This window comes from Chiloscyllium plagiosum, unplaced genomic scaffold (assembly GCF_037043375.1).
Source record: "Chiloscyllium plagiosum isolate Xiang-an unplaced genomic scaffold, Cpla_swu_hap1 HiC_scaffold_4, whole genome shotgun sequence".
NCBI classification, from domain to species: Eukaryota; Metazoa; Chordata; class Chondrichthyes; order Orectolobiformes; family Hemiscylliidae; genus Chiloscyllium; species Chiloscyllium plagiosum.
The window spans coordinates 86,954,106-86,968,389 of NW_028270142.1; the positions used below are offsets into that span (position 1 = coordinate 86,954,106).

At 40.0% G+C, this 14,284-nt stretch overlaps 1 protein-coding gene across 4 annotated transcripts in view; it reads left to right on the forward strand.

The window, feature by feature from the left end:
- dnaaf11 (dynein axonemal assembly factor 11) overlaps positions 1-14,284 on the forward strand; it is an 89,526-nt gene that overhangs the window by 16,586 nt on the left and 58,656 nt on the right. For all 4 annotated transcript variants that reach the window (XM_087986453.1, XM_087986455.1, XM_087986454.1 and 1 more), the window contains exon 3: positions 13,511-13,588. In XM_087986453.1, coding sequence (XP_087842579.1) covers positions 13,511-13,588 — 78 coding nt within the window. The remainder of the gene's footprint in view (positions 1-13,510; positions 13,589-14,284) is intronic.

The following is a 14,284-nucleotide window of genomic DNA, read 5'->3' on the forward strand; positions in this document are numbered from 1 at the left end:
AACCAGATCTGAAAACATCGGGTTTACTTCTCTAAAGGATTTTAGTGAACCAATGCCATCCATTGTGTTGCAGTTACTATTACTGAAACCAACATTTCAGTCTTAAATAACAGATGGGATGGCATGGTGAATCAGTGGTTAGCACTGCTGCCTCATAATGCAAGGGACCCGGGTTCAATTCCAGCCTTGAGCAACTGTCTGTGTGGAGTTTGCATGTTTAGATTACATTACAGCGTGGAAACAGATCCTTCGGCCCAACAAGTCCACACCGACCCGCCGAAGCGCAACCCACCCATACCCCTACATTTAACCCTTACCTAACACTATGGGCAATTAATGTGGCCAATTCACCTGACCTGCACATCTTTGGACTGTGGGAGGAAACCGGAGCACCCGGAGGAAACCCACGCAGACATGGGGAGAACGTGCAAACTCCACACAGTCAGTCACCTGAGGCGGGAATTTAACCTGGGTCACAGGCGCTGTGAGGCAGCAGTACTAACCACTGTGCCACCGTGCCGCCCACAAACCCACAGACATGTTCTGACCATGTCTGTGTGGGTTTCCTCCAGGTGCTCCAGTAGGGTAATGGGTCTAGGTGGGATACTCTTCAGAGGGTCGGTGTGGACTTGCTGGGCCAAAGGGTCTGTTTCCACGTTGTAGGGGTTCTAATTCTAAAAAACAAGTTCAAACTTTCAAGTTGTATTGTGGGATTTGAATTTGTTCTTTGGACAGTTAGTCTAGGCAGTTGTGATCATGTAGAATGGATACAACCTGATATCTGTGATGACAGCTACATCCATTTTAGCAGCACCAGATTATTAGAAGCAATTTAACTGGTCAAAAAAAACAGAAATTCAACAGTTGAGAAGGAGATATTGGGTCTTGTATTGTCTCTAATCACTTTGAAACATGTATCACCAACAACGTGGAAGAAACTTATTTATATGAATTATAGTCCTCTGAATTTTTTTGGAAAAGCTTTGGGGCAAGAACAGATGGTTGTTTTGGTTGAGCTTAAATCTCTGGCCATACAATTTAAAAATTATTCATGTACCTGAAAAAGAAAGTGTTACAGTGAATGTTTGATCAAGAGCACATATAGGGGGAGATCCAAGATGACGGCAACCCAGCAAGTCTGAGTCTGTAGTACTTCACCCAAAACTCGGGCAAAGTGGGCTACCTGCCTCCACCACACCTTCCAAACCATTCAAAATAACTTTTACCTAATTTACATGGTCATTCTGGATCTAGCTTGAGTAGTTTGGTGTAGTGCTAAAATGACTAAAGGAAAGAATGCCCGCAGCTCGCAGCAGACAGGAACCCCTCCCCCTCCAGCAGCAGCAGAGACATACGCGGCCGCCTCGGGAGACTTACCTACATTGGCGTGCCTGTTCTCTTTAATTAACAAGCTGCAGGAGAAGATCGATGGTTTCGTAGAGGAATCCAGGTCCAGACGGGAATCGTTCTCAGTTGCGCTGCAAAAGCACAACTGAGATATTGAAAAAAATCGAACATCACATTGGAAGGGCAGGGCTGAAGGCCGCAACCTCAGAAGCTGCTGCAGAATTGGCTGTGGGTCAGGTCTGGACTCTCAAATAACAAGTCCGGGCCTTAGAAGAACACATTGACGACCTCGAGAATGGGGGTCACCGAAAAAATATTCGTTTGCTTGGCCTTCCTGAATGGGAAGAGGAAGACCAGCTTGCAGTCTTCTTGGAGCAGTGGCTCCCGCAGATATTGAAGTTGGAGTCTGGGTCAGGCCAGGTGCGGGTAGAGTGGGCCCACCAGGTTGCTATACACAGGCCAGCGCCCCCACCCAGTCCTGTTCCAGCTTCAGTGTTACAGAGAGAAGCAAATGCTCCTGGAAGCCTCCAGAACTCTTGGGAAGGATCCCCAAGCCATGACATATAAGGGATCCAGGATTATGCTGTTCCAGGATTTCTCCCCAGCTTTGGTCTGCAAGAGGAGGGCATTTGATGAAACGAAGAAGCGTCTAAGGGACTTAAACATCCAGTATTCCTTGTGTTACCCAGCGACGCTGTGTTTTAGCCACGAAGGATCCGTCTATAACTTTGGATCGCTGGAGAAGGCCAAAGAATTTTTGGACTCTCTTGAATAGACTGTAAGAATTAATCCGTGTGATTAATGAGGCTGTTTTGCTCCCCGGTCTACCCTTTCTTTTTCTTCTTATTTCCTTTATTGTTTAATATCGTCTCCAGGAGGTAGGCAGGGGGACTTATTTGTTCTCCTCTTTATTTATATAAACCGGGTGGTTTAGTTGATTTGTGTGGGAGAGGGTGTTTGCTTTGTTCTTCCTCATTTCTTTCTTGGAGCGGGGCTTTCTTTTTCTGTTATCTTAGTTAGTGATTACCTGCTGAGATTGTAATTTTATAGTTTTATATGCCTATACTTGGTATTACCTTTACTAAATGTATCTAGGTGTTGGTGTGGGTGGGGGGAGTGGGGAGCTCACTTTCAACTTTAGCTTTATATCACACTGGAATTTCTTTATTTTACTATGTGGTGCCTGGGTTGAGGGTGAGGTGCTGGTTGGGAGAGGATACGATGGGTTTACTGACAGGAAGTGATGCCCTCTGGGTGCAAGGGGGGAAAATCTCCTTTTAAATATGTTTTATATTTTTCTTATTTAGGGTTGAGGGTGAGGTGCTGGTTGGGAGAGGATACGACGGGTTTACTGACAGGAAGTGATGCCCTCTGGGAGCAAGGGGGGAAAATCTCCTTTTAAATGTGTTTTATATTTTTCTTATTTAGAAATAGTTTTTCACTATATTGGCGCAAATGCATTAAAGAATTTCTATTTTTGTGAATTTTCTACAGTCTATGCTCGGGGTATTTTGGGTGGGGTTCTTCCTCCCGGGGGTCTCGGACTTGCCTGGACGATCATGGTTAGTCATTCGATTAAGTGGTGACCCTGGAATATCAAGGAGAGTAATTCACCAATCAAAAGGAAGAAAATACTATCAAACCTCAAAAAAGAAAGGGTTGATATAGCTGTCTTACAGGAGACACATTTACTGGATAAAGAGCACTTGAAATTACAACAGGGAGGATTTGATCAGGCCTTCTTTTCATCTTTTAGTTCAAAAAGTAGGGGAGTAGTCATTCTCATTTCGGAAGAACCTTCCTTTCAAAATCTTAAGTCAGATAAAGGATTAATCTGGATGGTATATACTGATTAAAGCCCTTTTTTGGTCCCTCTACCTTTCAGAATTCTACACTATCCTGCAAAATAGGTAATATAATAATCTCTGATCATGCTGCGGTGTACATGGAAACAAAGACTAGGGACAGTGAAACAACCCCCCAACATTGACGTATGAATTCTTTTTTAATGAAGGATAGTAAATTCGTAAAATATTTTTCTCAAGAATTCAAAATCTTTTTGGAAATTAACTCCAGTACTGCCAGTAACTCATCAGTGATGTGGGAGACCATTAGGGCCTATGCACGGGGTCTGATTATTTCATACTCGGCGACCCAAAAAAAACAAAAGGGAGAACAACAGCGTCTACTCAAGGCTCGCTTGAAGGCAGCTGAGATAGCTTTTGTTGATAGACCCTCTGTTGCTAAATTACGAAGGATTATAGCTCTTAGGACAGCCCTGAATACTGTGCTTACCCAAACGGCAAAGAGGGAATTATTATTTTTGCAAAGCAAAGATTATATGAGTATGGCGATAAGCCTGGTAGATACCTAGCGTATCTTGCAAGGAAAAAAAGGCTCCTCAAGCTATCACGTCCATTAGGGAAAGTGCTGATACTTTGACTCATGATCATAAAAGGATCAACACAATCTTCAGAGAGTTTTACTCTGATTTGTATAAATCGCAGGATTGTGAAGACAGAGCTAGGAAAATGGAGTCCTTTTTTAAAAGCCTGGCTTTTCCGGACTTAACCCCGGAACAGGTGTTGATTTTGAATGCTCCCCTGACAACCCAAGGAGTACTTGACGCAATCAAACAGCTTCAGAGCGGTAAAGCACCTGGCCCAGATGGATTCCAGGTCAAATTATACAAAGAGTTTACAGGAGTACTAGCTGGCCCACTTATAGACATGTATAATTACTCATATGGTCAGGGCTGCCTCCCCCCTTCGTTGAGAGAGGTGAATATCTCTCTCATTCTTAAAAAAGGAAAGGCCCCAGAAGATTGTGCATCATATAGATCAATATCTCTGTTAAATGTAGGTCTTAAAATGCTTTCTAAAACATTAGCATTGAGGTTGGAGAGGATTTTACCACACATCATAAAAGAGGACCAGACAGGGTTTATCAAGGGCCTTAGATCATCTAATAATATTAGAAGGGTTTTAAATGTGATTCAAGTCTGTCTTCAGGAAAGAATACCAGGAATAGTAGTCTCGTTGGATGCGGAGAAGGCATTTGACCAGGTTGAATGGTCATACCTGTTTTACACACTGGAAAAGTTCGGTGTCAAAAAGGTATTCGCTAAATGGGTCTCAATATTGTATAATGACCCCAAAGCAGCCGTGATTACCAATGGCTTAGGCTCGGATAGCTTCAGTGTGGGTAGGGGCTGTCGTCATGGTTGTCCTCTCTCACCGTTGTTATATATTGAGCTACTAGTGGAAACTATATGGACTGATTCTAATATAATAGTTCCGAGGGTTGGTACAGGTAAACATAAAATTACCCTATATGCAGATGATGTTCTCCTTTTTCTCAGTAATCCTTTGATGTCCGTGTCCCGCTTGATCCAAGTAATTAATTTATTTAGTGTGTTTTCAAGTTGCAAATTAATTTCACAAAATCGGAGGCCATGCCAATGGGCGGTCTCGCTAGTATATCCACTTATTGGATGGATCTCACTTTCCCTTTTGGTGGTCCCTGGAGGGTTTCTTATAGTTAGGTATTTTTATCACCCCAATATTTGGCCAGTTGTATAAAGCCAATTTTGGACATCTACTGGAGAGGATAAGGCAGGATCTTCAACATTGGGGGGATCTTCCAATATCTTGATTAGGCAGAATAGCTCGAATTAAAATGAATATCTCATCCCGTCTCCTATACCCTATGAGAATGCTCCCTGTGATGCTACCGAGGACGGCATTGTGCAAACTATATGTTTGGCTTGGTTCTTTCATTTGGAACCATAGACGGCCCCTTACTAAATTAAGGAAGCTGCAGCTTCTACCAGCAAGGGGAGGGCTGGATTTTCCAGACTTTAGGAAGTATCAGCTGAGTCCTCTATTAAGCTACATAGCTGATTGGGTTTTGTGTGACCCGCAATCAATCTGGATGGACATTGAGGCCTCTCAAGCAAAGTACCCCCTTATTAATCTTCTATTTTTAGACAAAATGAAAGCCATTATGGACCATTGTAAAAACCATATCGTATTAAACACAATTAAAGCCTGGAGGATAATGCAAAACGAGGGCAACTCACAAAAAAACCTGCCCTTATACTCCTATAGTGGGAGCATGGGGTTTGAAACCGGGGCTCACAGACGCCACATTTAAATCCTGGAGGTCCAGGGGTATTTCTTGCATAGGGGATCTGTTCGATGGGGAGGTTATGATGTCTTTTGAACAGCTACACCAGAAATTTGGGCTACCTAATGGAGACCTCTTTCGGTACTTTCAAATTCAAGATTACTTACAGAAGAAGATTGCTCTTATAAATCAGATAGGGAACGAAGCGTGTTGTGGCCAATGGGTTTACCCTCAGTCAGCACTCTCTATCATTCACTACATAACCTGGTATCGGAAGACATGGAAAGATTGTTTAAAACATGGAATTGGGAATTGGTGTTGGAAATCTCTTCAGAAATGTGGGACGACATTTGGGAAAATGCCAGAAAGATCTCTATATGTAACAGAACACAAGCTACTCAATTAGATACTCCATAGGACTCATATAGTACCGGAATGATTGGCAAAATTTAGGGCAGGAGCATCTCCAACGTGTCCTAAATGTAAAATAGAGGTCGGCACTCACACACTGCTTATGGACATGTCACGAGATCCACAAATAGTGGGTCAGAGTAGAGAATGATTTGACAGAAATCTTGGGAGCACATATTAGGGTGGATCCAGTATCTATTCTCCTGGGCTTTTCCTGCCTGCCCTCCCTGGATTTGCACAGAAATAAATTATTCTCCATTCTTTCCTTTTGTGCAAGGAAAAATATCTTAGTAAATTGGGTAGCTGAGGGCCCTCCAGAACTTTTGAATTGGTATAGGTTGGTCATGGAATGTATTCCCCTTGACTTCCTTACAAATATGGTGCACCAAAAAACTGAATTATTTTATAAAATATGGCAGCCCTTTCTGAACTATATAGATACAGATATCTCGGCCATTTTGTCAAGGGCTTTTATCTAGTTGTGGTAGTGGGTCTGGCTAGTCTGGGGCTCCCCTGGGGGGAGGAATCCCATACAAATACGGATTTCATTATGACTTGATGTTAATTCGTTCTGAGCATGTACCTCATTATTTCATTATTATGTTATTCATTTTTTATTTCCTTTTAAGTAATGTACGATATTTTATTATACGTTCTGGTTAGTTATAGGTTAGATTAGTAGTTAGGTGAGTGTTTGTTTTTTTTCTCTTTATCTTTTCTCTTTGTTTGCTATGTTTTGGCTATTATTTATTTAATATCTAATTGTATATTAATGTTTGTATTTGTGTGTATTATTTTGTAAGTTTGTAGTAATATGTTATAAATTTTTTTTATTTTCCTTCAATAAGAATATCTATCAAAAAAAGAGCACACATAAAAGAAACTGTGCCATGATGCAAACAGACTTGTGAAATATATTTGCAGTGAAACGTATTGTATGTTTAATGGCAATTTGTTATTATTGCTGGTAGAGCTTAGAAATGATATTGAAAAGGACAGGATCTGGAAAAAGTACATTTGACTTACCTATAAACTTGATGGGAAAGGTCCTTAATGGTGCCATCAAGCTACTTTTGCTGATAGACATTGAAATTCACCACTCAGAATATAGTCTGTAACTTTGTTACCCTCAGTGCTTCCTCCAAGTGGTGTCCAACATGGAGAAGTACAAATTTATCAGTTGAGAAGAGGCAGTGGGTGATAATCAATAAGAGGTTCCTTGCTCATGTTTGATCTGTTAGACCTTCTGAGGTTCAGAGACAATGATGAAAGAACTCTCAGGGCAATGTCCTTATGTCTGTATGCCACTGTTCTGCCAACTGTAATGGGTCTGTCCTAATGGTAGAACAGCATATACCCAGAAATGATGATGGTGATGTTTAAGACATTATCTGTAAGGTATGATTCTATGAATATGACTATTCGGACTGTTACTTGATTAGTCCATTGGACAGTGCACACACTTTTGGAACAAAACCCCTGATTTCAGTGAGGGAATATCAAAGGGTTATGTTTGTTATTGTTGTTTTCAATACCTAGTGCCAACCAGGCTCATTCCTGTTCTTAGGCTTTGTAGTGGTTAGATACAATTAAATAGTTTACTAGGCCATTTCAGAGAGCATCTTAGGTTCATCCCCATTGCTGCACATCTGGAGGCACATGTCATACCAAGTTAGACCTAAAGGATATATATGAACTTGATTACTCTTTACAACAATGGGTTCACGCTGCACTTTTTAAAAAAAATTACAGATTTATTAATTGAGTTCACCAGATAGACCTTTTCAAACCCTGAACTTTATGACACTCCAGAGAAACATCTTGAGACTCTTCTGTTACACTAAGTATTAGTTGTTACTGTACTATCACTATCCTGAATATGTCTGACCTTAGAAAATAACCAAGCCAGGTCTGATTCATACTTGGCTGCAATTCTTGCGGACATTAGATACTGCTGAAAGCTTTTTAATTTGCTATCATAGGATAATCAGTTATATGCGAATTTACAATTTATTGTGAGTCTTTTTGGAATTGTTGGGAAGGAATTTGAAGAAAATTTACTGACTTTGTTGATTTTTCTGTGACTATTTCTTGACAATATTTTATATGCAGTTATGTTTCTACCATGACTGTCTGAGGTTTAAGATTTCATTTATGCTAATGTGTTGTTTTCTGCCTATTTCACCCATGAAAATATTCAATTTGAATTCTGAAATATTTGAATGTTTCTCCCCAAAGGAGTTAGACTGAAGCTTTACATAATCGTTTAATTGCTCAGAAGAATTTGTTTTAAATTGTTCTTATATTTGTCATTTTGCCACTAGAGGGTGATCATGTCTTTTGCGCAGCTCTTTCTGCCAATTTTTATTGTAGATACTTTTACAGTCAACCTGTTCAGGGATATACAGCACGGAAACCAAGCCTTCAGTCTGACTCATCGGTACAGACCAAACATCCCAATCTGACCTAGTCTCATTTGCCAGCATTTGGCCCATTTCCCTCTAAACCCTTTATATTCATATACCCATCCAGATGTGTTTTAAATGTTGTAATTGTACTAGCTTCCACTACTTCCTCCAGCAGTGTTTTCCATACATGCACCACCCTCCGTGAAAAAGTTACTCCTCAGGTCCTTTTTAAATCTTTCCCTTCTCACCTTAAAATTGTGCCATCTAATTTTGGACTCCCTCACTCCCCTAAAAGAAAGACTTTGGATATTCATTCTATCCATGCCCTCATGATTTTATAAACCTCTATAAGTTCACCCCTCAACCTCTGACCCACGAAGGAAAAAGCCCCACCCTATTCAGCCTCTCCCAATAACTCAGATCCTCCAATTCCGACAACATTTTTGTAAATCGTTTTTGCATTCTTTCTAGTTTTAACAATATCCTTTCCTTAGAAGGCCAACCAAAATTGTACACAGTATTCTAGATGTGGCCTCACCCAGTAAGATGTATGGCCCAACATGATGTCCCAACTCCTATACTCAGTGTTCTGAACAATGATGGAACTCCTTTGGGGAGAAACATTCAAATATTTCAGAATTCACATTGAATACTAAAATTAAACCAGAAGCTCCCAAAACAGTAGTTACTAATCCATTTTAAGACCACAGGTGGGAGTCCTCATGGCATTTAAATAGACTCACATAGGTGTAGTGAGCCGAATTCTTCAACTTTCTACCCAAACCTGCCATAAGTTGTTACTTCCACTGTGTAAATGGAAACTTTAGGTTCTTGCAGCACTATGATATTGTCCCTACTCTTAGCTGGGAGATCTGGGTTCAAGTGCCACCTGCCTCAGAAGTTGATGAAATGACCGAACAGGTTGATTAGAACAATTGTAAATGGTGGCATGAGCATCATTTAGATGCTGTTTGCAGACACTGTATTGAGGAGGTAATTTTATTTACTGCAGTTTACTGCAGTTGGTTTTACTCTATGTAAACTATCTGATTTTTAGAGGTTTTATAAGACCAATGTCACTATTTTTACTAGTACTGCAAAGTGTATCACAGTGAGTCAGGAATATGGGTTTCCCAATTGAACTATTTGTTATACAAAGAAGGATGAAAGTACAAATAAGAAAATATTAGAGGCAACTAAAGTGTAATTTCACAGAAATTGTTACCTGTGCTAAGTGCCCACCTGCTATGGCGGGATGTGAAACCAAGTCTCTAGAACTTTAAGCAAAAGAAAAACGAAAGAACTAAGGATGCTGAAAATCGGAAACAAAAACAGAAATTGCTGGAGAAGCTCAGCAAGTCCGGGAGCATGTATGGAGAGAAAGCAGAGTTAATGTTTTGGGTCTAGTGCTTTCTCTCCACAGATGCTGTCAGACCTGAATTTTTTCCAACAATTTCTGTTGATGCCGCAGAACTTTAGAGCAGTTTCTGACTTAATAGTTTAATGATAATACCATTAGGCCATCGTTTTCCCCAAATATCATCAGATGCTATCTAGAAATTAGTCCTGACTGTGACTGACACTAAAAATACTGTTGTAGAACAGTCAGCAGATGCATTCAAGGTAAATGCAGCTGGTCATACTTACACCTTCTTAGTCAATGAATACTTCTTTCACAGTGCAGAATATACAAATTTGAATTAGGTATCTGCTGATGTCCATAAAACCGTTATTGATTATCAGGAAAGAGTCATCTAGCTCACTAATGTCCTTCAGGGAAGGAAATCTGTCATCTTCAAGTTGTCTGGCGTTTATTTAGCAATGTGATTGACTGTCCAGTGCCCTCTTAAATGGCCTAGCAAGCAACTCAATTATATCAATTGCTACAAAGTCTCAACTAAGTAATTGGGTATGAACACAGGAGATATGGTTAGTGAGTTTGCAGATGACACCAAAATTGGAGATGTAGTGGACAGTGAAGACGGTTACCTCAGAATGCAACAGGATCTTGATCAGATGGGCCAATGGGCTGAGGAGTGGCAGATGGAGTTTAATTTAGATAAATATGAGGTGCTACATTTTGGAAAGGCAAATTAAGGCAAGACTTATACACTTAATGGCAAGGTCTTGGGGAGTGTTGCTGAACAAAGAGACCTTGGAGCTTAGGTTCATATGTTCATTGAAAATGGAGTCACAGGTAGATAGGACAATGAAGGAGGCGTTTGGTATGTTTGCCTTTTTTGGTTGGTGCATTGAGTATAGGAGTTGGGAAGTCATGTTACGGTTGTACAGGACATTGGTTAGACCACTTTTGGAATACTGTGTGTAATTCTGGCCTTCCTGCTATCGGAAGGATGTTGTGGAGCTTGACAGGGTTCAGAAAAGATTCATAAGATGTCACCAGGGTTTGAGGGTTTGAACTACAGGGAGAGGCTGAATAGGCTAGGGCTATTTTCCCTGGAGCATCGGAGGCTTGAGGGGTGACCTTATAGAGGCTTATAAAATCATAAGGGGCATGGATGGGGTAAATAGCCAAGGTCTTTTTCCCAGGATGGGGAGACCAGAGCTAGAGGGCTTAGGTTTAAGGTGAGAGGGGAAAGATATAAAAGGGACCCCAGAGGCAACGTTTTCACACAGAAGGTGGCACATGAGTGGAATCAGCTGCCAAAGGAAGTGGTGGAAGCTGATACAATTACAATATTTAAAAAGCATCTGAATGGGTATATGAATAAGAGGGGTTTAGAGGGATCTGGGCCAAATATTGGCATATGGGCCAAATATTGACAAATGGGACTAGATTTATTTAAGCTATGTGGTCAGCATGGACGAGTTGGACTGTAGGGTCTGCTTCCATGCTATACATCTCTATGACCTTTAATTAACCCAGTCGGACCATCTGGCTTTGACCTCGGTACTGAAAAAAACAAGGACAAAAACAGCCTTGTCAACTTTGTAAGTATGTCCCAAGTTTGAGATTCCCCTAAAATCGAAACATCCTCTTACATCTGCCTTGTTAGGTCCCCTCACAATCTTGTATGTTTCATTAAGATCACTGTTCAAATAACTAAAGGCCTAACTTGTGTAGCTGTTCATGATAATCCCAGAAATCAGCCTAGTAAATATCTATTGAACAGACACCAATGCCAGCATATTCTTCCTTAAGTACAGGGACCAAAACTGTGCACAGTACTCCTGGTGTGGCCTTACCATCACCTTGTCCAGATGTCACAAGGCTTCCTTATTTTTAAACTCCAACAACTGGCAATAAAGACCCCAATTCCAGTTGTCTTCTTAATTATTTGCTGCGTCTACATGCTAATGTTTTATGTTTGGTGTGCACAGATCTCTCTGTGCTGCACTTTTTTTAGAATGTCTTTCCATTTTAACATCTGGCATTTGATTCTTCCTAACAAAGTGCATGACCTCACATTTCCTGACAGTAAACTCCATCTGTTCCGTTTTTACCCACTCTGTCCACCTTTTTGTATCCCCTTACCGAATTCTTATGTCCATATAACAACACAGAAAATAACATTAGAAAAACATTACACTCTGCCCCCTCTCCTCCAAGTCATAAATAAAATTGAGGCCCTAATGACCTTCTGGCACTCCACTAGTTGCATCTTTCTTACCTGAAAATGCCTATCATTCTGACTGCCTGTACTCCATGTGTTAAACCATCCTCCATCTACATTAATACATTACACCCAATACCCACTCTTGTGGCACCTCATTCAGATTCATGCCTTCTGGCTCTCAAGCCTGTTTAACACTGCAAAAAGAGGCATGTTTAGCACTGCAACTTTAAACATTTTATGTTTTATGAATTAATAGATGTGGTAGGTTTCAACAATTAATCAAGTAAAAGACATGTGCAGTTCCTACACACCCTGGTCAGCTCAATTGGTAGATGATGGGACAATTAATCACACGATCATGATTTCAAGCCTCACATTAGGTGATGATTGTTTTGTTGAAATATTTGTTTCATTGATTTGTACCAATGTTAAAACTCCACAGTTAAGGGCATTAATGTTTTGCAGCTATAACTATCACTCCGAGGCACATTAATTTAAAATTGTTTGAATGCATATTGAGATGATTTTCCAATAATTGATGTCGTAATACCGGAAATTATAAGCTTAGGAAAAAAAGTGCAATGTACAGTGTTACAAAGCAGAGCAGTATTTAAAAGAATAAATTCTGGTGGTATATAAGCAATGGTTTAAACATTCAGTCCCTTGGCCCTTTCCATCATTCCATTAGATCATGTCTGATCTGTATCTTAACCTCTTTCACCTGTCTTGGCTCCATATATCTGAATACCTTTAGTTAGCAGAAATTTGGCAGTGTCAAGTTTAGCGTGCAGAGATTTTTTGTGGTTTCACACTGCTCCCATCCTTTGTGTGAAGAACTGTTTCCTAATTTCCCTCCTGAATGGCCTGACTCTGGTATATCTCTTTGGACTTTAGGTTTACTACCCCCATCAATAAAGAAATCCTCTCCCTCTCAACCCTTTCAAAATCATTCTTTTGTGTAAAAACCTCAATCAGAATATTCTTTACACTTCCATATTGAAGGTAGTTGGCTACAAATGGGGAATATAAGAAAGACCAAAAGCTCTCAACAGAGATGTGGGTACAATTATTTATTAACTTAATATCTTGCCTGTTGAACGAAGCATCCAGCTTCAATAGCTACTTGGCCTGTTGCTGGACCTCCTGTGTCAATGGACATCCTATACGTTGTTGGAAAATTCTTACAGTACCAGGCAAATACTCTAAATGAATCTCAAGGGGCTTAACTGGATTCCTGCCGTGTCTGGTTGGGTAACCACTCCCATCATCGCTGTAACTCATTTGTAATCAGATGGAGGTGTCATGAAAGCTGTCTCTCCACCACCACCCCTCCCACCACCATCACCACCACCCCTTGGCTGAGTAAAATATTATTAGAGTGAAATTTCTTGAGGAGCACAGCTACATGAATAGTAACGTTCTGATTTCCATGTTAAACTCATGTGCACAGATGCTGTAAGTTGTTGTTTGATTTGCTTCTTAATAAGAGTGAGCACTGATTGATAGTTTCACTACTGTTCAAAATCAAGACCATAATGGCTATCAGTTCCTAAGTCTTTTAAAATATGTTTTAGTTTGAAGTTTAAAATTCATTGGCTGAATTGTCCTTTTTTTGACAAGATTTTGATTCTTTTACAGAAAATGTTGGAAGATTGAAAAAACTGGAATACCTTAATCTTGCTTTGAACAACATTGAACGCATAGAAAATTTAGAGGGTAAGTTGATCATTGATTACATTTCTGTACCTATTTAAGAATTCCATACTTGAAAACTTTAAAATTCTAGTTTTAGGTTTTTTTATGCCAGTCACATTAAATTTGTGTCCATTGGTTCCTGTCCCTACTGTCACTGCGAACAGCTTCTTATCTATTCTTATCAAAACATTTTAAGCTTAAGAACACCAGTAGCCAGTTTCTCCTTTTCCTGTTCTAAGAGAACAATCTGAGTTTCCCTAATCTCTCCGCACAACTGAAGTCTAACATTCTAGCAACCCTACTTTTTTAAAAAAAACCTCACTAATCTGTTCCAAGTCTGGAATCTGGCCCATCCATACTTGAACGTGGTGGTACTAAATTCCATTTCCTCCCACTTTTTCTGATGCAGAGAAATCTTTCCTCTTCTTCACTGGAGATTTTCAGGCATTCATCTATTCTCATGTTTGTAGTAATCCTAATGGTCGCATTAAGAAAGATAGCAATGAAAGAGGAGATAAAGACAAAATTTACAAGATAAGAGGAAGTGATAAAATGAGTTGGAGAAAAACAAAAATTTGGGAGAGAGATAGAATTGGAAGAGTGAAAGAAGAGCTTGGGGTGAAGGAAAAAAGAAGTGTTTTTTGCACAACTGAGAGTAATGATATCAAATCTACAGAAATGCAGCTGTCTGAGAATTTTGGCATATGTCTAAATAAA